The sequence below is a fragment of the Fusarium pseudograminearum genome, chromosome 2 (assembly GCF_000303195.2).
Source record: "Fusarium pseudograminearum CS3096 chromosome 2, whole genome shotgun sequence".
Taxonomy (NCBI): Eukaryota; Fungi; Ascomycota; class Sordariomycetes; order Hypocreales; family Nectriaceae; genus Fusarium; species Fusarium pseudograminearum.
The window spans coordinates 1,743,930-1,763,081 of NC_031952.1; the positions used below are offsets into that span (position 1 = coordinate 1,743,930).

The 19,152-nt window shown below is 47.6% G+C and overlaps 6 protein-coding genes across 6 annotated transcripts, besides 1 other annotated feature; 3 read left to right on the forward strand and 3 right to left on the reverse strand.

The window, feature by feature from the left end:
• Window positions 1-513: 513 nt before the first annotated feature.
• Window positions 514-1,709, reverse strand: FPSE_10188 (uncharacterized protein; the record flags this gene model as incomplete). The annotated part of the gene is made up of 3 exons (XM_009263305.1): window positions 514-1,061; window positions 1,114-1,219; window positions 1,326-1,709. The coding sequence occupies 3 exons, from the start codon at window positions 1,707-1,709 to the stop codon at window positions 514-516; spliced, it is 1,038 nt and encodes a 345-aa protein (XP_009261580.1).
• A 1,776-nt stretch (window positions 1,710-3,485) lies between these two features.
• On the reverse strand, window positions 3,486-4,297 carry FPSE_10189 (uncharacterized protein; the record flags this gene model as incomplete). The annotated part of the gene is made up of 3 exons (XM_009263306.1): window positions 3,486-3,502; window positions 3,555-3,786; window positions 4,190-4,297. 3 exons carry the CDS (start codon window positions 4,295-4,297, stop codon window positions 3,486-3,488), a joined length of 357 nt encoding a protein of 118 aa, XP_009261581.1.
• Window positions 4,298-10,455: 6,158 nt separating this feature from the next.
• On the forward strand, window positions 10,456-12,345 carry FPSE_10190 (uncharacterized protein; the record flags this gene model as incomplete). The annotated part of the gene is made up of 4 exons (XM_009263307.1): window positions 10,456-10,486; window positions 10,562-10,666; window positions 10,725-11,053; window positions 11,173-12,345. 4 exons carry the CDS (start codon window positions 10,456-10,458, stop codon window positions 12,343-12,345), a joined length of 1,638 nt encoding a protein of 545 aa, XP_009261582.1.
• A 436-nt stretch (window positions 12,346-12,781) lies between these two features.
• On the reverse strand, window positions 12,782-13,708 carry FPSE_10191 (uncharacterized protein; the record flags this gene model as incomplete). The annotated part of the gene is made up of 1 exon (XM_009263308.1): window positions 12,782-13,708. One exon carries the CDS (start codon window positions 13,706-13,708, stop codon window positions 12,782-12,784), a length of 927 nt encoding a protein of 308 aa, XP_009261583.1.
• A 429-nt stretch (window positions 13,709-14,137) lies between these two features.
• Window positions 14,138-15,427, forward strand: FPSE_10192 (uncharacterized protein; the record flags this gene model as incomplete). Its single annotated transcript, XM_009263309.1, has 1 exon — window positions 14,138-15,427. One exon carries the CDS (start codon window positions 14,138-14,140, stop codon window positions 15,425-15,427), a length of 1,290 nt encoding a protein of 429 aa, XP_009261584.1.
• A 972-nt stretch (window positions 15,428-16,399) lies between these two features.
• On the forward strand, window positions 16,400-18,773 carry FPSE_10193 (uncharacterized protein; the record flags this gene model as incomplete). The annotated part of the gene is made up of 2 exons (XM_009263310.1): window positions 16,400-18,245; window positions 18,301-18,773. The coding sequence occupies 2 exons, from the start codon at window positions 16,400-16,402 to the stop codon at window positions 18,771-18,773; spliced, it is 2,319 nt and encodes a 772-aa protein (XP_009261585.1).
• Window positions 18,636-18,706: a microsatellite.
• Window positions 18,774-19,152: the final 379 nt, after the last annotated feature.

The following is a 19,152-nucleotide window of genomic DNA, read 5'->3' on the forward strand; positions in this document are numbered from 1 at the left end:
TAGCAGCACAATACTGTAGAGCCTATCCCACTTGCCGGGCACCCATGCGGCATAGCGACATGTTGACCTTGGATTCGTGGGATGACACAACGTCGGGGTACACTCCCTTGTTCGCCCTGTGTGCCACGGCACATACATACTCATAATTAATGCGTCGGGAGCGAAATGTGCGACATCACACAAGATGGTCATTGACACATTTGAAACTAGTTGATTGGCAGGTGGCTGGTTATATCGTAACGGAGGGGCAGCTCCAAATTGAAACAAGGGTATGATAGGCCAGAGTCCGAGGAGTGTTTGACGAAAGCACTGCCACCAAGGTTTGCTAGGCGCATCATGATCTAACCCAACTGTCAGCGTCGGCGCACCAATCGTTAGAAGATTCACAAGTGACAAACTCGTTTTCTTTTCCTTCATGGGAGCTAATTAAAACTTGGGCCCATGCCTCTGCCCGTTTTCCTCGCCTCGTAACGCCAAACGAAAACCAATTAATTACACCTTGCTCTTAACAGCTTATCGGGGATTGTTCCCCCGACTGCGAGATCGACTTCGGTCGCCATGACCATCAATACTGCCGCGACGTCTCGTCGTCTCGCGGTCATCATGTCGGCCAGCCCCTTTCCGTCTTGGAGATCTCGAGCGCGACCTAGATGAGTAAGAATTGTTGGAGCGACTGCGATACCGGCCGGCCCCACTACGCGAAGTAGGTCCAGCAGACGACCTAGATGGTGAGTGGGATCCCGGGCGATATACATCCGACCTAGGACCGTATCGACTTCCTGGAGACATGCGCCGGCGGCCTCTCCCACTACTCATGCCATTATTTCCTCCCATGCCCGCACCAGGTGGACCCCCACGGCCTCCTGAGAAGGGAACTCTGGGATCAATGTTGGCCCCACGGCGAGCTGTTGGAGGAGGAGGAGAAAGTTTGCGTCGAGGCAGCACTATGGAAACGTTGACAGCTGAACCGTCTACCTGTGCCTCGTGCATATGAGAAATCGCAGCTTCGGCGTCTTCTTCGTAATCATAGAGGATGTACGCTGTACCACGGTTTGTTCCGACTGTATATTGCGGTTAGGTGTTATTCCAACAGCAAGGGTCTGGTGATCTTACAAGTTCTGTTCATTGGCAGGTCAAGGTCTTTGATGCGCCCAAACTGCCCAAAAATCTCTTGAAGATGTGACTCATTGATATTCTTAGATAGTCTCTCCACGACAATCTATTGGCGACAGTTTAGCTCATATAATCAGAGACTCCAAGGAGTAGGCATACCTTGGTGCTCCTGGCAGGCGGCGAACCACTTCTGCCTCTATCACTACGCTCACGACCTCGGCTGCGACTACGACTCGGGCTTCGACTTCGACTATTGCTGCGGCTCCGGCTCCGGCTCCTGTAGCGGCCGTTTCGACGCTGGGGCGACGGAGAGCGAGCAGGCGAGCGCGAATCGTGTTGGTTGCGGCGCTGGGGGGATCGGGAACCCTGAGAGCGCGGAGTAGGAGAGCGCGTGCGCGACCTGTGGCGGTCACGGGATGGCGATCGCGATGCCATTTGGGTGTTGGGGGTAGATGACCGTAGCGTAAAATGTTTTTATCGCGTGTTGAAGTTGAAGGAATTGACGTGAAACGCGGGAAGTGGCGGTTGAACAAGCATGTTTCAACGGTCGGAGACTTCTTTGACAGGTGATCACGTGATATGCTGTAACGCGTCATATCTGACCTAGCTTCACTTACACGATCTCATTTGCTCGGCAATATCCTTCTTAGACTCAGGCTGAAGAACGAAAAATTCGCATTAATGCATTGTCGATCACTGTGAAACTAGGCTGGTATCACTGTGTACGTATTGTCTCCGATTTTCCGAGGTTATGAGGGTACTTTGATAACCATCCGGATACCCTGGAGCCTTGCTATATGGTGCATCCACTGGGTAGCAGAAAAGCTGACCTCCTTAGTCTTAAAGTACAAAAATAAATAGCCTAAAGACTATAGGTAGTTTTAGTAGCATAAGATGACCTACTGATTTCATCCCTCAGGCTCTCAGCGGTCAATTTTTCTAATACCCTGAGGTGCATTCAGACACTTAGAACAGAAAGGTTCGCCTCTAAGCAGGGAATACAAAAATAAACAGTCTACAAGCGCGGTGTACACGGCATGAACTAAGTCATTGATTTGATCTTCTATGCTGTTTATGTATAGGTAGGTAGCTTTTCTGATACCTACCCCGACGACCCGGCAACCCAGGTCCTGATAAGACGGGCCTATACTCGGATAGACACAATGTCGTCAGGTCCTACAGCAACAATTTCTTTTTCGTTGAGAGTGGAATTGACATCAATGGACTTATGAATGATAAGAACTCGTATCTTTTCGTCTTTTTGACATATAGTTAAGGTTACGGTTGAAAATCATGGTATGTACAAAGTAGTAGGTAGATCGTGTTTTCATGTTGTCAACGTCCGACTCCGCTCACAGATACCAGGGCTACTTGTAAGGATCGATCGTCATGATATAAATTTCTCATTAGCATGATCAGAATTCAACAGATCAGTTCTCAATGACGTTGAGTTGTTCTAACTCTTTTGTGCATAATGTTCAAAGACCCATCATATGTATCAATACATGTCTTGTATCCCAGTCCAGCTGGTAAAAAGTGCAGTGTGTAAAGACATTAAAACTAGGTAGTTAGTTATGTACGAATGGGGATGAGGCATTATCAATCTATTCATCTACTGCTGAACAAACCCACCCTGCGATGACGCCAACCGAGGACCCATTACTACGGTACACCGAATCAAGAACCTTTTTGGGACTTCGTCTTCGTTCCTCGCCAAAGTATATGTTGCTATCCATGTGTGTAGAGTGGCTCCACCCTTGGGAGTAACCACTCTACATCTTGGTTTAGTTAGTCTGACGTCGGCTGCACGCATCGTAAGACAAGCTTATGGGTAGGGTATCACAATGTCGGGTGCATAATTGAGGAGGTATTATCATGTGATTGAACTTATGCTGCTAAGAAAACTCGTAGGCATTCCATCAGAAGGTAGAGGAGAGAACCGTTGACCTCCAACCACGCTCGTAACCGACCTCGTCTTGCCAATGATTCCAAGGGCCCTGTCGGTTGATTCTTGCGCCGATACGAACCACGCAGCAAGACAAATCCCGCCGGTCAAAATGCGTGAAAAGGTATACATCTCAATTAATCGGGGAACGCCTAATCTCATACATCCAGCCCTGGCCAGCGTTGCAGGAGTGATGCTGAGACTGCGTCGTCAGCAGACAACCCCAAGAGCAAAGTCGCCAGCACAACATGACCGGGACCCAACGTGAACAAACTCCACCGTGCTCAAATCATATTCCATTGCAATAATGGCCAGTTGCCCAAAAAAAAGTTCCATAGCCCATGGTCGTAGCTTGTGATTATTCGAATTCGTCATGTCCCAAGCGTGTGCATCGTGAGGACCAATACCCAAAGCATTTATTGGGCCTTTAGCGGGTAGCCACAACTGAAACAGAGTTAGCTGCATATCCATGGTATTGTTCGGGAAGAGGTCGTACCAGAAGGGACAATGATGATGACCAGCAGAATAATGATACCGATAATCAGGCACATGCGCATCTTCATATCCTTCCACCACATCTGCTTTCGGACCCTGTTGGCTCCTCGGCGGAAACCTTGTGCTGAAACAGCCAAGTTGTCGGTCTTATCCTGCAAAGCGTCGAGTCGCTCACCACGTTGAGATACCTTGTTGATATTGTCACGCATCACACCCACGGTGTCGTCGATTTGCTGGTGAGTATATTAGTAAATGTCTAATTTGTTGTACATCGCGAGGTCTGATTGGCTGTAGCGTATGAGGTTGGGGGGCATTTTGGTATCGAGAGCTAAATGACGCTTGGCCCAGAATGACAGAAGCTGACAGAATGGGGATTGACCAGAATAAGCAGAGTTCAGCCTGTTTGCCTGCAAAATGTCCATGCTATACTGTTTGCCAGATTGCAACAAGTATCGCATGGTTTTTTTGGGCCACGGATTGATGGCTCGTCACTCAAGCATGATCATCGTCTTTTGCTCGCGGGTTTCGGAAAGAGACGTCATCCGTCGTTAATAACCTTTGCCGCCAGGTGTCGCAACCCATAACCGCCCGAAAAAACACCATCGCATCAATAAAATCATTGGAAAAACAACTTACAGCTTGCAGCGCCTGCGTCCTAGCATTGCCGCCAGCACCCTGCTGCTGCTGGGCTCCAGCCTGGCCGCTGGGGATATAGGGGTCGTAGGGGGCTTCCTGCTCAGGCATTTTGGCTGTGTTTTGTGAAGCTGTCGAGCGCTAGAAAATAGCAATGGGGTATCAATCGAAGAAGCGCGAAAAATGGGCGATGGACGAGAAGGGGTTTCGAGATCAAGAGGTCGTTGTCGTTTCGTGCCGTGTTGTTGGGATATTGTATGCGAAAGAAGGAGGTTGGCGTAGCGAGAGGTTGGAAGAGGGAAGTTGATTATGAGACGTTGCGCTGGTTCAGGCGAAACGAGTAGTGAGTGAGTGAGTGACCAGGTTGCACGGAGACTGCCAGTGGTGAAGGGAACCTAGGGAAGGGCGGGTCGGGGCTTGGTTTGGGGCGCTGCTGGGTGACGAGGCCCCCGAGAGGACCGGGCTTCAGAAGTACTGAGCCTGAAATGGCTCCATTTGTGAGGTCGGGTGGCCAAGTATCTCTACATACTTTGTCGGAGGGGTTCAATGTCTCTGAACGACGAGAATTTGTCCATTCCATGGATTCTTAACTACGGCTAGCTGGTTTGTGTGTAATTGTGGTGTTTGATGGTGATTGACAATCTATTTTTGGCATATGTGAAACTTCAACACCTTATCTTGCTGTGGATGTCCTCTGGGGGCTTCCCATTAATTTAAGTTGTTTCCACCACATATCTCGGATACTGCACTTGATCAACTGCCAAGCTCACGGAAGCTGGGGAGTAAGCGGATACACACTGGCTATCCGTGGTTCCCTGAGTATCAGTACCTAACAAGGCTGATCAAAGGTTGGGTGATATTCTCATGTGATGCTTTGTTGTGGCCGGGGCATCTGCTTTTAGCCAGTGACGGAGGGGGTGTCGTATTCGTGTTGGATCATCAGCCACAGCTACCAACACGCCGCCGCCACGATCATGCAGGCCATACAGATACTTTAACTTTAATGGGCCCAGAATCGTCATCAAACGTTAAGCTCGTTCTGAAACAACTCAGTACATTCAGACATATGAATAAGACGATTTATATCGCAAGTGCCCTAATGACCCTTCCAATTGATGATGCGAGATAGGTCCCTGATGCTAAAGTAGCCTGTAAAATCGTGTCGTTTCCGGTGTTTCGCGACCATCCTGAAACGACTGGTCCATTCTCTATTCAGAATGTATAGTAATATAGACCCTAACGTACGTATATAAGACCCTATAGAAATTGCAGGCATCCTAACTGTTTGACAAGAAGGTAGATTGACCATTGGGGTGCCATTGTCAGTGAAACTGTGAAAAATAACACCAGCAATAATTCCCCTCCACAACATCCTTCGATTATGTCTCTTTGCATAAAGTGGTCACATAACAGTCAAGATAAATACACAAAATGTGTACCTACACTCGACTCCTTTCACGTACTAAACCTGTCTTATATCGATTTTCAACGCGACAGGGACTTCAATAAAGCTATAGAGCAAAGGCCACCGCAAAGGCTCTTTGTTTCGAAGCAAGTGTTTCAAAGGCGTCAATAAGAAGCCACATTAGGCAAGCTGAAAGGTTGACGCCCTGATATTGAGTGTCCCGAAATTGTTAATTAGTCCGAAGGATAGGCTTGGAACGGTGGTTATTAGATGCGCGATTATTTCTGAACTTCGAGGAGCCTCTGAGGCCACTGCATCAATGTAACGAATCCTGAATAAAAGGCTGGCAACCACCGATTTTCACTCGGCTGTTCGGTTCCTTGGAGTTACAATTCGGCCAGGGTGCAGTATTTCGGGCAAGGGTTCTGTTGATCACTCCTTAGTAACCAATGAATATCTACAATTGTAATCCAGAATTGTGAAGATCTCGATCGTTTAACTATACCCTACCGATGCACAGCTGCCCTGTATCAATGGTCTGATAGGAGCAAGTCGTGGGCAAGATCCAAGCCTCAGATAATGATATGCTAGTGTTCTATTAGGTCGAAACACGATGACTGTGATTTTTTTTGATTAGAATGATGTATGTATGTCTGTTTCAGCATATTCGTGACAAAAATTGCAACTGGGAAGCCAAATAGTACTTAACATCGCCCCTTCTTTCTTATCGTACACAAAGCTCATCACAACGAGGCATATCCGTACATTTACTGCGTTTCCACACTGCATGCCATAGAACTGGCTGTAGAAATATAGACGAGGGAGGATCCAATGGCAATTACTGTATGCTTGTAAAGTAAATCCAGGGGACTTCAGAGCACGTGTGCTTCTTGCAAGGTTCGGAGGATAACCTCGCTTCTATATATATTAAACTCGTGCCGATCAACAACTATAGATCCTTACTGCACATTACGCTCTACTGTATTAGTTCGATTAAACCTCCAGATGAACAGTTATAGCATAGTGTTGCTGTGAGCCTAGAACAGTAGCCATCTAGTTGTTATAGGACGTAAAGGCGTCTGGAGGAATAACTTAGTGATGGGCAATGGCCCCTTTTGAAAACGATCGAAACACCGATTTCGATTCGACTTACAAGGATGATTGACTAATCAATTAACATGGCCACACTCCAAGTCTGATGATCCAACTGTGCAAGTCCGATATGCGTTTTAAAGATAACCTGCAAGTTACGGCAAGTCAAACCCTTGGATCCTGAAGAGATTCACGTGAATTATTGGGAATATTAACGACAACTAGATCCATGACATACAGTACAAGATAGCAGCGATCATTTCACTGGTCACTCGCTCCTCACCAGTCCCTGAACCAATGTCATCAGCAGACCAGATTTCTTCTCGACTAGCCAACTCCTGTTGTTGCTGGACATCAGAGTCAAACAATGTCAAAAAGATATCGCCAGCTACTCCCTATCCCTCACTCCGAGAGTCCTCCAATTCTCGACCATCTGGTTTCTCGTCAACTCCTCGACCATCTGGAGACGAACCCCCAAACGATGACGGATCAACACGCAATTAGCATGTGTTTTGTGAGGAAGACCCGCGCCAGTCTCTTCAATCATTAATAATCTAGTTACTTCTGTTGACTCCAGTTGTCTGAGTAGTGCGATGACCAAGAGCCGGTCTATGAGGCCTATGGGACGAGAAAAAGCCATGTATCTACGCCGAGTCCAAGAGCCCGCCTCAGACAAGCAAGGAAATATAACAGATCCCGGAATTTTTTGAGATGATCAAGATAGTGCCCGAAGTTCCAGCCATTGATATACTATGAATCTTGCGAAGCCATACCTAAACTTTCTGTGGTGAGCGGCTAAAGAAACTCAACATTGGCTTTTGGGAATCTGTACATATCCCCCTTACCTAGCTGCAAAGGCCGTTTTAATATATTGAGTCTACTGTTGAGAAGCATACCCAATTTCTTTTTTGAAGACCGAATAGCAGTGGTCCTTGGAAAAGATGACGGACTCGCTCTTGACACTTGCTGCGACAGAGCTGCTGGGTCTGGGGTGCCGAGGCAGAGGAAACGATCATTACGCCTTTACCTATGTATCAGAGGTTAACTCTATGGGCCCTTTTGGTGTCGAGCCGAGCGTTGCAATCGAAAGCAAAGAAGGTCAGCCCTGATATGCAAAGCGCAACATCCTAGGCGACCTGGGGCACTTTCAACTGGATAGTGTAAGTTGACTGGCAGATCTCAACAAAGCAACGGTAAATCTAACACGATTAGGGTTATGGCTTTGTTTTATCAACAACTGAGAATTTCTTATCCCAAATATCCTCCTGCGGTGCTAACACCTGGAGATACATGGCATTACTTATCCGAAGACAGCTTAGAGTCTATACAGAAAACCTTGCAAGAAACGTACATGGGCAACACCTTTCCAGCTATTTGTCGATTTTTGAGAATAATGCACGAGGCGACCCTAAAGTACTACCGTGACTAGCCCTGTCCGCTCGAGAGTCTCAGCAGTCATATCACATTCGTATCTACCGAATACAAGTGTCGGGAGCTGATAGCCTGGGCAGAGAAGTTGCCACCATCTATGGTGCTTTCAGAGCAGAGCACACCATGTTTTGATATTTCAGTACGTTTGAACCCAGTTGATGTGTTTGTGATGGAAGATTTCGCGTAAGACTAACTTGGCGGCAGTATCTGGCTTAATGTGGGCATCCTCGGTATTTTACGACCTTTTACCGTTCGAGCGAGAGATTCTCACAAACCACTACGACTGGAAACATTTCCTTGCAGACGGAACTCACCAGATGCTGTTTACAGGGCATCTGTGAATAACTGGAACGTCTCGTGGTGGCATATCGTGAGAACCATCCATGCTTGTCTTACACGATGTTGTGGCATACCGCTCTAATCCACGTTGCAAACGCCATCCTCGGCGACACAAGAGATCCCGCCTGGCGCTTTTATTTGGGTTTTTGCATTCAGTCATATGACAAACCACGGGGGTCTTCTCGCTTTGCCAAAACGATTGGCGGAAGCATACTCCCCATACCCCTTCAGTGAGGCGATATATCAGAAGAGGAGGTGCGAAAGCTGATGGAGAATTTATCCGACATGTTTGAGGACATTGCACCGCTTCAAGAGTTTACGAATGGAGGTAACTCGAGTGCGGGTGAGCCGATGGAGTCGGGTGATAATGCATGGGATACGTTATACGTTATGAGACGTATTTATTTTGTAAGTTGGCGAACAAGTAGACTAGCATGTTGAAGTTGGCATGGCGAAACTTGCCGTTGCGACTACCAGTCTGAAAAATATAAGATTGGAACCAGAAACGTCTTGGTTATTTCAATTCAAAAGCATCTATAATCAGCTTAATTGGGATGATTCAGGTCTAGCAGCTACAAACATAAGTCATAGAGATATATAACAAACTGATATATGTTATTCGTAATATCAACACTCGTGTTTATAAACAACTGACTAAAGCAAGCCGACATCTGAAGAATATCTGGACCACGTCAAATCAACAACGACGTCATTGACAACTTGAGCTCAGGTAATTAATGGCTTGGCAGGCTTGGCACATGGATGTAAGGATTTCGCCGAGAGACTTGGCGTTGGGGTCTTTGCAACGATTGGACATAATATCAAGACAAAGGCTATGGATGTTTATATGGACTGATGGACTGCAATGATGCAGTGTCTCTGTTTTCACTGTGTTTATTAGGTATTCAACTATTGAGGCTGCCGAGTTACCGAGACAGTCTAATGTTCGTAATAATGGATACCCATCATTACATGCCATCCAGGTACGAATTAAGCTTATCCTGTCTTGGTTTGGCATTTTCTTTGTCAGAATTGTCCCAGGCTACGTACCAGGTTCATTGTTTGTTCCATCCTATTGGGAAATCCCCGCAAAAGGCCGGTCAATAATGTCCAGCCTCGGGAATCGAGGGGAAACGTATCCACCACACATGCATCCATCACAATGGAGGTAACTAATGTTTCCGCATCCAAACTGTCTTGGACTGTCTTTCCTACTGAAGCTGCATTCATCTGGTGATATAGAGAGAGTGAAACAAGACCAATTACGGCTGCCAGCGAACAACTGCAGCATCGGAAAAGATGGTAGTACTGGAACCGAAAAGAGTTTCATATGGGACTTTGTACATGACTACGGCTTAGACTGGACGATCGATCATTCAGCTCTCCAGTAGTAGGTACATGTATTATAAGCTGTGATACCTTGACATCCATACCCTGGCACTGCTACACGAACGAGCCATTTACTGTTACTTCCACTTGTGAAAGCATGTAGCATGCTCATTACAATTTGTGTCGTCGTCCTCGTCTTCATCTTCTTAATAATTGATTGGCCTTCTTACCTCTTCACCACCCGACCCCCAACTTTTATCCTTTTTAAGTTCTATCCGTACCTACCTACCTAACTAAGCATATATTGGCTACTAACAGTGTAGGATGCACCTAAACTCGCTTTAGCTCTTCCCGCCTCCCTCAATCTGACCCGTCGACCCCTGTTCCTTCCCTTCTTGGATGCTGTACTTACCTGCCTTCTTACCACCCAATTTAACCTCTGCTCACGTCGGCCTCTCCTCTCCACTTCTCACCGTCATCATTCGTATTGCCTTGTCCTGTTTTCTTTCTTGCATTTGCCGTAAATCTCATCTTCTCATGAAGGTCGACACACATTTCCGTCGTCGTTTTTGATCTCATCGTCGACATGCGCCTCAGCTCAAGATCACATGGGGCGACGCCCAGCGCAAATAGCGTCATAGCTGCTCTGCTGTTGGCGTTGAATCATTTCACCATGGCCTTCAAATTGGATCCTAATTCGACGAGTGAGTGACGCCGTGAAACAACACCCTAGGCTGCTTTTTCTTCAGCAATTAATCTTATACTAACATTCGAAACAGCCTCAGTCAAATCCATTTCCAGATCAATCGCCAAGGACATGGTTGCTATGTACCATGGGCATGAGCCCGGCGGCACGCCCGGTTTGCTACCTGAACCTTATTACTGTATGAAATACACATGTTTTCTTCATTGCCTCATCCACATTTGCTAACAGATTCAAAGGGTGGTACGCTGGAGCCTTTATGGGAACACTTGTTGACTATTGGGCATATACTGGCGATGACCAGTATGTCAATCTCACCAAGCAGGCACTCTTGTTCCAGGTCGGTGAACATGATGATTACATGCCTATCAACCAGACAAGAACAGAGGGAAACGATGACCAAGGCTTCTGGGCGCTCACTGTTATGTCTGCTGCCGAGTACAACTTCCCTCATCCCGAACCCGATGAGCCACAATGGCTTGGACTTGCCCAAGCTGTTTTCAACACACAGGCTGCTCGTTGGGACACAGAGCATTGCAACGGCGGGTTAAAATGGCAGATATTTGAGGTTAGTTGCTCATATTGTCCAGTTTTCCTAATTCCCTTCTGTTACTGGCTGCTTGCCTCTCATCCCCAGACGCTCACAGCAATCGGGACATGCACACAAAGACTAACAAACAGTAACAGTGGAATAAAGGCTATGATTACAAGAATTCAATCTCCCAGGCTTGCTTCTTCGCCCTGGGCGCCCGTCTTGCTCTTTTTACTGGCAATAACAGTTATGCCGATTGGGCCGATAAAACCTGGGACTGGATGATCGGGACCGAGTTTATTGATCCAAAAACTTGGTATGTTTACGATGGTGCTCACATCTACAACAATTGTACCAAATTGGTACCTTACCAGTTCTCCTACAATGCGGGCGGTATGATTCTTGGCGCTGCTGCCATGTACAATCACACCGAAAACCAGGTCTGGAAAGATCGTCTTGACAACCTTCTTGAAGGTGTCAAGGTCTTCTTCACGGGGCCCCAGAAGAACATCATGACAGAAGTCGCGTGTGAATCTGTGAAGCTCTGCAATCTGGACCAGAAGTCCTTCAAGGCATATCTAAGCCGCTGGTTGGCCGTCACTACTCAATGGGCACCTTACACTCACGACTTAATCATGCCACTTTTACGCGCCTCGGCCGTTGCAGCCACCAATGTATGCACCGGAGGCGAGAATGGACAGATGTGTGGTCTTTACTGGAACAAGAACAAATTCGAAGGTGAAGTAACCGTGGGTCAACAAATGGCGGCATTAGAAGTCACACTTGCTTGCATGATTCAGGATCGGCCTGCTCCGTTGACGAAAAATACCGGAGGAACAAGCAAGCCTAATCCTGGCGGTGGTTCCGCAGATATTGGACGAACCGTCCCCGATTTGGAGTACGACCCTCTTCCTGCGGGTGATAAAGCTGGAGCTGCCATCCTCACCGTTTTGGTTATCGCTGGTCTTCTTGCCCTTATGATGTGGATCTTCTTGGATGAGACCTCGGACAACGGCCCAATCGATCAAGCCCGGAACTTTGGGTCATCAACAGCCGCGGCATTCGTCAAGCGGAAGCAGAAGGGCATCGACGAGAAGAATGACGCAGTGTTCCAGAATAACGACAGTTCTCAAGAGAGCAACTTCAGGCGCGCTACAGATGATATGATAATGAATGGAGGTGCCCACAACAGTGAGGGCTATGCACATCGTCGAGTATCCAGCATGCCATTGGGTTGGCCACAGCACGCAGCGAGAGGAAGTGCCACATACGATGCTGATAGAATTTATCCAGTTTCGGTTTCAGATCTTCAGGCTCGAGGACAATGAGCTGCAGCATCAATACAACTCTCAGATGAACCCGGCCCTCTCAGAAACGAAACCGGCTGGAGAGGCTCGTGAACACTTGGAGATGTCGAGCCAGGTAATTTTGAGACTGTTGGAGTAGCACATTTATCGCTAAGTGTTGGATGGTCAGCATTATGCAACATGAGTAATTTGGGATTTACGACTTTCCTGCGGATACACCGTCAATCAGGGCCATGGTGGACGTTTTCTGCGTTATGGGGCGTTATGGCGATAATGGCGCATCTTGGATGGCGGCCTATGGTTGGGCTTTAAAAATTGTATATACAAGCTGCACTAGAGATCCTGACATTGAAGAAGGTTTCTGTATACAAGGGCAGAGCGGTATCACGCTAACTCTCAATGTGAAGCACGAATATTTGCCCTATCCGTTTACTCTAGCTGCCTCCCAAGTACGACTCTAACCAGATTTGTGGTAAGTCTCTTGGACGGCCATTTTCTCTCTTTGCAAGAACTCATCAAATGTGCTCAACGGGATATCCCATTCTTTAGTGCCTTCTTTTGTCGCCAGTTTGGCCATGTCCCGGATGCAAAGTTGGCCAGATATGAACGGATTGGCAGGTTTCTGTTCCTCAATTTCCTCTTCCGACAGGTATTCGGCTCTGAGTTCCTTGGCTACTGCTACAGAGAGCTTTTGCAAGATGGTCTCTGCGTCAAGCCAGTCATCAGCATATGTGATCTCCTTTTTGTCGAACCGCTTTGGGTCTAGGAACGCTTCGCCGCCGAATCTCCCGATGGTTACAGTATCAGTCAGGGGTATTATAGTCGCAGGAGTGAGAGCAGTTGTCCAAACCCCCTTTTCGACCAGTTCAGGATACATCCTGACAAATGGTTCAACAAAGTTGGCCATAAAGAACCCAGGGCGCAGGATGGTCCAGTAATCGAAGCCTGCGTTGCGAGTTTGCGCCTCGATGGCGTTCTTGTTGCGCATGACTGTGTCCACAAAGCCTCCCTTTTCCAGAAACTTCAAGCTATCTGGATTATCGGCACTGAATCCACTTGAGTAAATGGCATGCTTGACACCAGCTGCTCTGGCAGCGAGGAAAATGCTGGTAGCCCATCGCCTTTCTGCAGTGAGATCTGTGAAATCCGGCATTAGAACCAGGAAGAAAGAGGTACAGCCTCTCATGGCCTCCTCTAGTGCGACTTTGCTATCATAATCGCCCGGTGTAAGTTCGACCCCGATAGATTCGAGCTCTTTTGCCTTCGCTGAGGTTGGGTCACGAGCGAGAGCGTGGACGGGGACGCCCTTTGATCGAAGGTAGCGGGCGACTGCACCTCCCTGGCAACCTGTAGCTCCACTGACGAATACGACGGGTGTGTACATTTTGAAGAGGAACGAGATCTGTGTATAGATTGACGATCGTTTCTGAGCGTGTGTAGCGATGTAAACAAAGTGATTGTGTAAGTGGGGATGATTCTGATACTGATCCTTTATGAAGCGAATTTTGTATCGTTATATAAAGCAATCATTAGAATGAGGTCCGCTTCATCCCCCGCATGCGGAATACTCAACTCCGTCGCCGGAGATCCGCTTCATCGTCCGTCGAACTCCCGACCCCGACTGTCATTGAGCCGGGCGGAGTTCCGCCAGGCCCCATTTTTTTCCGGCGCATCTCACATCACCCCAAGTGAGTGGTTGGATCCAGATTCTTACCTTCTTTATCCTACTTTTGTCATATCAAATCACTATTCTTCATTTCAGCTATTTAATTTCCCTCTAGTTCAATTATTGAAGCGAGAAATGGTGACGACCATGTCTCTCACCGCACGTGAACGCCGCAATCCGCCAACTCGGCGGAAATCCTGCGCCGCCTGTACAAAGGCCAAGCGGCGTTGTGACTTTGCCATGCCAGCATGTCTTCGATGTTCACAACGACGCATCCACTGCCAGTACCCGAGCCGAGCGATGAGAGAGCAGTTTTCTTCTTCATCAGAAGCATCAGTGGCCGTATCTCCTGACTATCTTACCACTGATGACTCGTCTTCTCAAATGGCAGAGAGTCTTCCAAGCAATACACCAATAATCGAAGATTTCAATGCAGTCATTTCGGGAATTGATGCATGCTCTGGAGATCTTGGGGTATTGGAATTTCCATTGGATGACAATACCTTGAAATTTGTTGAACAGCCATGGACATTGACTGCGCCTTCAACACAAGACTTTTCGCATGTTCCACAGCGCATTTTGAACCGTCTCCAATGGGCGACAGATGAAATAAAGCGAGCTCCCGAGAAGATGGTGCTTGAGAACCAAACTCCTTGGTCCCATCCATTGCTTTACAAAGATGGAATGCCTCGATCGCTACAGGGTAATAAACCAAAGCACCTGTGTACATTGTCTGCTCCCACTGATTCCAGTATAGATGCTCATTCTTCTTGTGCTTTATATATGGCCAAGAATCGTGTGAACTCTCCGATCATATTTCGTAGTATAGAATCCCGCGTCAACGACCTCCTCACAGCACCGGCGCCAATAACGCCCTTGGAATGTCTGGCGCATACGCATGCTCTTATCCTCTACCAAATTCTTCGATTATACGATGGCGACATCGGGGCTCGCGCATCAGCAGAACGTATCATCCCAGCTATAGAAGCTTCTGCAGTATCACTCTTCTCTTATGCGCAGTTCGACATAGACGCAACAGTTATAGCGCTCCCTACATATCCAATATCGCCAACAAAGACATTTTGGCAAGACTGGATTCTGCAGGAGTCTCTGCGCCGCACACTGCTATTTTCTTTCTTTTTCGTCCAGGCATATCGCATAATGTCTGGCTGCAAAATAATGCAATGTGATGGCAGGCTTGGTTTGTGCCATGCCTGGACGTTGTCGGCGCATTTGTGGAATGCGACGACGCCGTTGAGTTTTGCTGAAGCTTGGAGGGACAAGAACCATTATGTAGTAACGAACGCCATCTTTTCAGAAGTGCTTGCCGAGGCCCAAGCGGATGATATTGATGTATTCGGTAAGATTATGATCTCAAGTCTCATGGGGCGAGATGAGGCCGAAGGATGGTTTGCGAGCAGAGGAGGAAAGTTGTAGACACTAGACATGATGTGCAGGAGTAGATGTAACTAGGTGAAGTGCTTCAATTCAAATTGTACAACTAGAGGTAATTCGGCTGCTTCAACAACTCAATCTAACGTTGACATCGTCACTACTAGCTAATTAATATGAAGAATCCACTATTCTCACGCTTGAACATGAGTGAATCAACGATGGCGATCGTGCTCAAGACTGCATTCGCTAGACTTGAGATGCTTTACAGTACCATCTCATAATCAACAGCGGGTTTAGCTCAGTTGGGAGAGCGTCAGACTGAAGTCAAACTTCAATCATTGCGATATCTGAAGGTCATGTGTTCGATCCACATAAACCGCAAATCCCTTTCTTTTGCTTCGATCGGTTTCGACGGGCGACGGAGGTTTTTCATTTTTTAGTGTTGCAATCCAAATGGAGTTTTAGTGAGGCTTTTTGTTAGTAGTAGCTGCGTTAATAGGGTGAATTTTTACATGCAAGAAAGAAATGGCCGATTTCTAATGGATTCAATCTGCCCTTTTAAGCCTATTATGTTTAGTACAGCGCGGGCGTTCCGATATTCTAATTAGAGTTCCTACTTGCGTGCTTGCTTGCTATCTTACTCGATACAGTGAGTCTTTGATCATTGAGGGATGTGTTTCTACTCAATCCCTTGCATATCTCAAACCAAACATCAACCCATTAAACTTCGAATAAATAAGATCGCACCATTCACAAGCATCGTCGTTGGAAAGTGGATGAATGCGGAGCCCAGCCGAAGTTAGCCCCTAGTCTTATTCGTGAGCGGCACTGAAGATGTTGTACTGAATAGCACTAGCACTAGCACAGTAGCAGGCATTCAAGGGTCTAACTTAGTACTAAGTATCCATGTCTTACGTCCCCTTAAATAGAATTCCTTAATAAATGGTACAGCCGCAAAGTCGCAGTTGTGAGGACACTTTATGTTCCTCATGAACATTTTGACGTCCCATAATCATGTCTATGTCAAATCTAAATACTACACCTTCCCGGGCGGATCGTGATAATGCCTCGTTCCTCTCCCCGATCGCATACGACGATGACGCTTCTTCACTTCACTCTCGCAGCGACCAAGATACCGATACCGACGATGACGAGCTTATCTCGCGCGCGAGGAATAGCAGAGAGTTGCGCGCCCACGATCGCATTGTATTGATGGAAGAGGAAGATATCGACCGACTCGTGATTGATTCGCGACAAAAGAAAGAGCGAGAGCGACGTGGCTCGGGTTTAGCTGTGCCCAATATAGGAAAAATGTTTGGGCGCCGAGGAAGCAGTTCTGGAAACCGTTCAGTCAACAGCTCGACAGAAAACCTCGTGGTTGAGAAGCGAAAGACCCGGCGTCAGCGAAGACAGAAGAAGCGCGAGAAGCTTGTAGAGCATGCGGAGCACGGAGAAGATGGTGAATTGATGTACGAGATGGAAGAGGGAGGCATGAAGGAGGGGAGCTCGACGGGGGAGAGCAGCGAGAGGGACGATAGCGACGAACTTGATCGACACCACCTCAATACGATTGCCGAAGCGAAGACCCAGCGACGTCGCAGTTGGCGCCGGTGGGTCTTCATCCATTCACTCATCGCCATTGGATTTGCTATCTTGCTTCTTTTAGCCTGGAAGCTTTCCAAGAATCGCAAGAGCGGAAATATCAAAGTGAACCAGACACTGGTCAGCAATGGAACCGCCCTCTTTGCGCCGACATCTCTTATCATCAGCCTGGATGGTTTCCGCGCCGACTTCCTTCAGAGGGGGCTTACACCCGCACTGAACTCGTTTGTTTCTACGGGCGTATCGCCCAAATGGATGCATCCATCTTTTCCATCAGTCACTTTCCCCAACCATTATACCCTGGCGACTGGCCTATATCCTGAGAGCCATGGTATCGTCAGCAATACATTCTGGGATCCGGAACTCCAATCGGAATTCTACTACACCCATCCAGATCAGAGTCTGGACCCCAAATGGTGGGGGGGAGAGCCTTTCTGGGTGACAGCAGAGAGACAAGGAATCCGAAGTGCCATTCACATGTGGCCTGGAAGCGAAGCGCATGTTCTCAACACCGAGCCAAGCTTGATGGACAAATTCAATGGCAAGGAAACGCTCGACAATAAAGTCTCGAGGATTATGGAATTTCTGGATATGCCTGGGTTTGAAGACAAGACTTTGGATGCCAGCGACGTGCGACCTCAACTCATTGCTGCTTATGTGCCTCATGTTGATCGTGATGGTCACAAGTTCGGCCCCAATACCACTGAGATTCGTAAGACAATTCAGGAGGTGGACGGTATGATAGGAAAGATTTTCCACGGTCTCGAAGAACGCAACTTGACAAACATTGTCAATGTCATCGTTGTTTCGGATCACGGCATGGCGTCAACTGACATCTCACGCCTCATTCAACTGGAGGACCTCATTGATACAGGCAAGATCGAGCATATTGATGGCTGGCCGCTATATGGCCTTCGACCCAAAAATCCGGATGACTTGCAAGGGCTATACGATGAGCTGAAGGAGAAATCCAAATCAAACCCCAACTTTCAAGTCTATCTCCGAGATGTCGACATGCCCGAGCGATACCACTTCTCCAAGCACCATCGCATTGCCCCTCTTTGGATTGTGCCTGAAACAGGATGGGCCATCGTGACCAAAGAGGAGTTTGATGTAGATGATGGAAAGAAGAAGAACCTCGTTTACCACCCTCGGGGTCTTCATGGATATGATCATGAGCACCCGCTGATGCGGGCTATCTTCATTGCTCGTGGCCCAGCATTCCCACACCCGGCCAACAGCCAAATCGATGTTTTCCGTAAGTGTCAATTCTTTGCTAAAAAGTATGTTTTTGTCGCTAACTTTTGAATCAGAAAATATTGAGGTGTACAACATGTTGTGTGATTCCGTTGGCCTAACACCCGCTCCTAACAACGGAACACTGCGACTCCCACTGAAGCCTGTCGGTGTCCACAAACCTGAAGATACACCTGAAGAACCAGAAGATCCCCCGTCCGCTTCCAAGGAGTCGGCCCGCCCAACTGTGCCAGAGAAGCCAAGCCAACCCGCGCGCCCCACTGTCCACCAGAAGCCTACTCAGCCTCAGCGGCCAACAGTGCCTGTTGCTCCTACGCAATCTGCCAAAACCACGGTCTCACTCAAGAAACCGGCAAAGCCATCCAAGTCACCGGCTCCATCTAAGGGAAGCGACGACAAGGATGAAGACAGTGATAGTGATAGTGATAGTGACGATGATAATGACGACAAAGACAAAGACGAAGGCGTCTGGGACTGGTTCACTCACAAGGTGGAGAAGGTCTGGCACAAGATTACTGGTGACGACTAGATGTTTCAGTGCATGGTGTGCATTATTGGCTTTCTTTGTGGGACTTCCATGGCGTTTGAGACGGATGGTGAGTCCAATACTGACTCGGGGCGTTTAATATCATGCATCGTTTGGATGGCTGGATGGCTTTGTGAATGATTAGGCAGAATGGGTAGGTATAAATATGATATCGTATTCTTTTTCTCATTGACGGTCCATTTGTCCATTCTTGGTTGAAAGTAAGGCGATCTACTGTGCTTATTGTTACACAACAGACTGCCTACTACCTACCTATAATGGCACAAGTCTCAATGAAACAAGATAACAACCCAACTGAACCCCTCTCAAGAGGTCAAAGTCATAACCCATTGACCGTGGTGATGCGACTATGATGCATTTT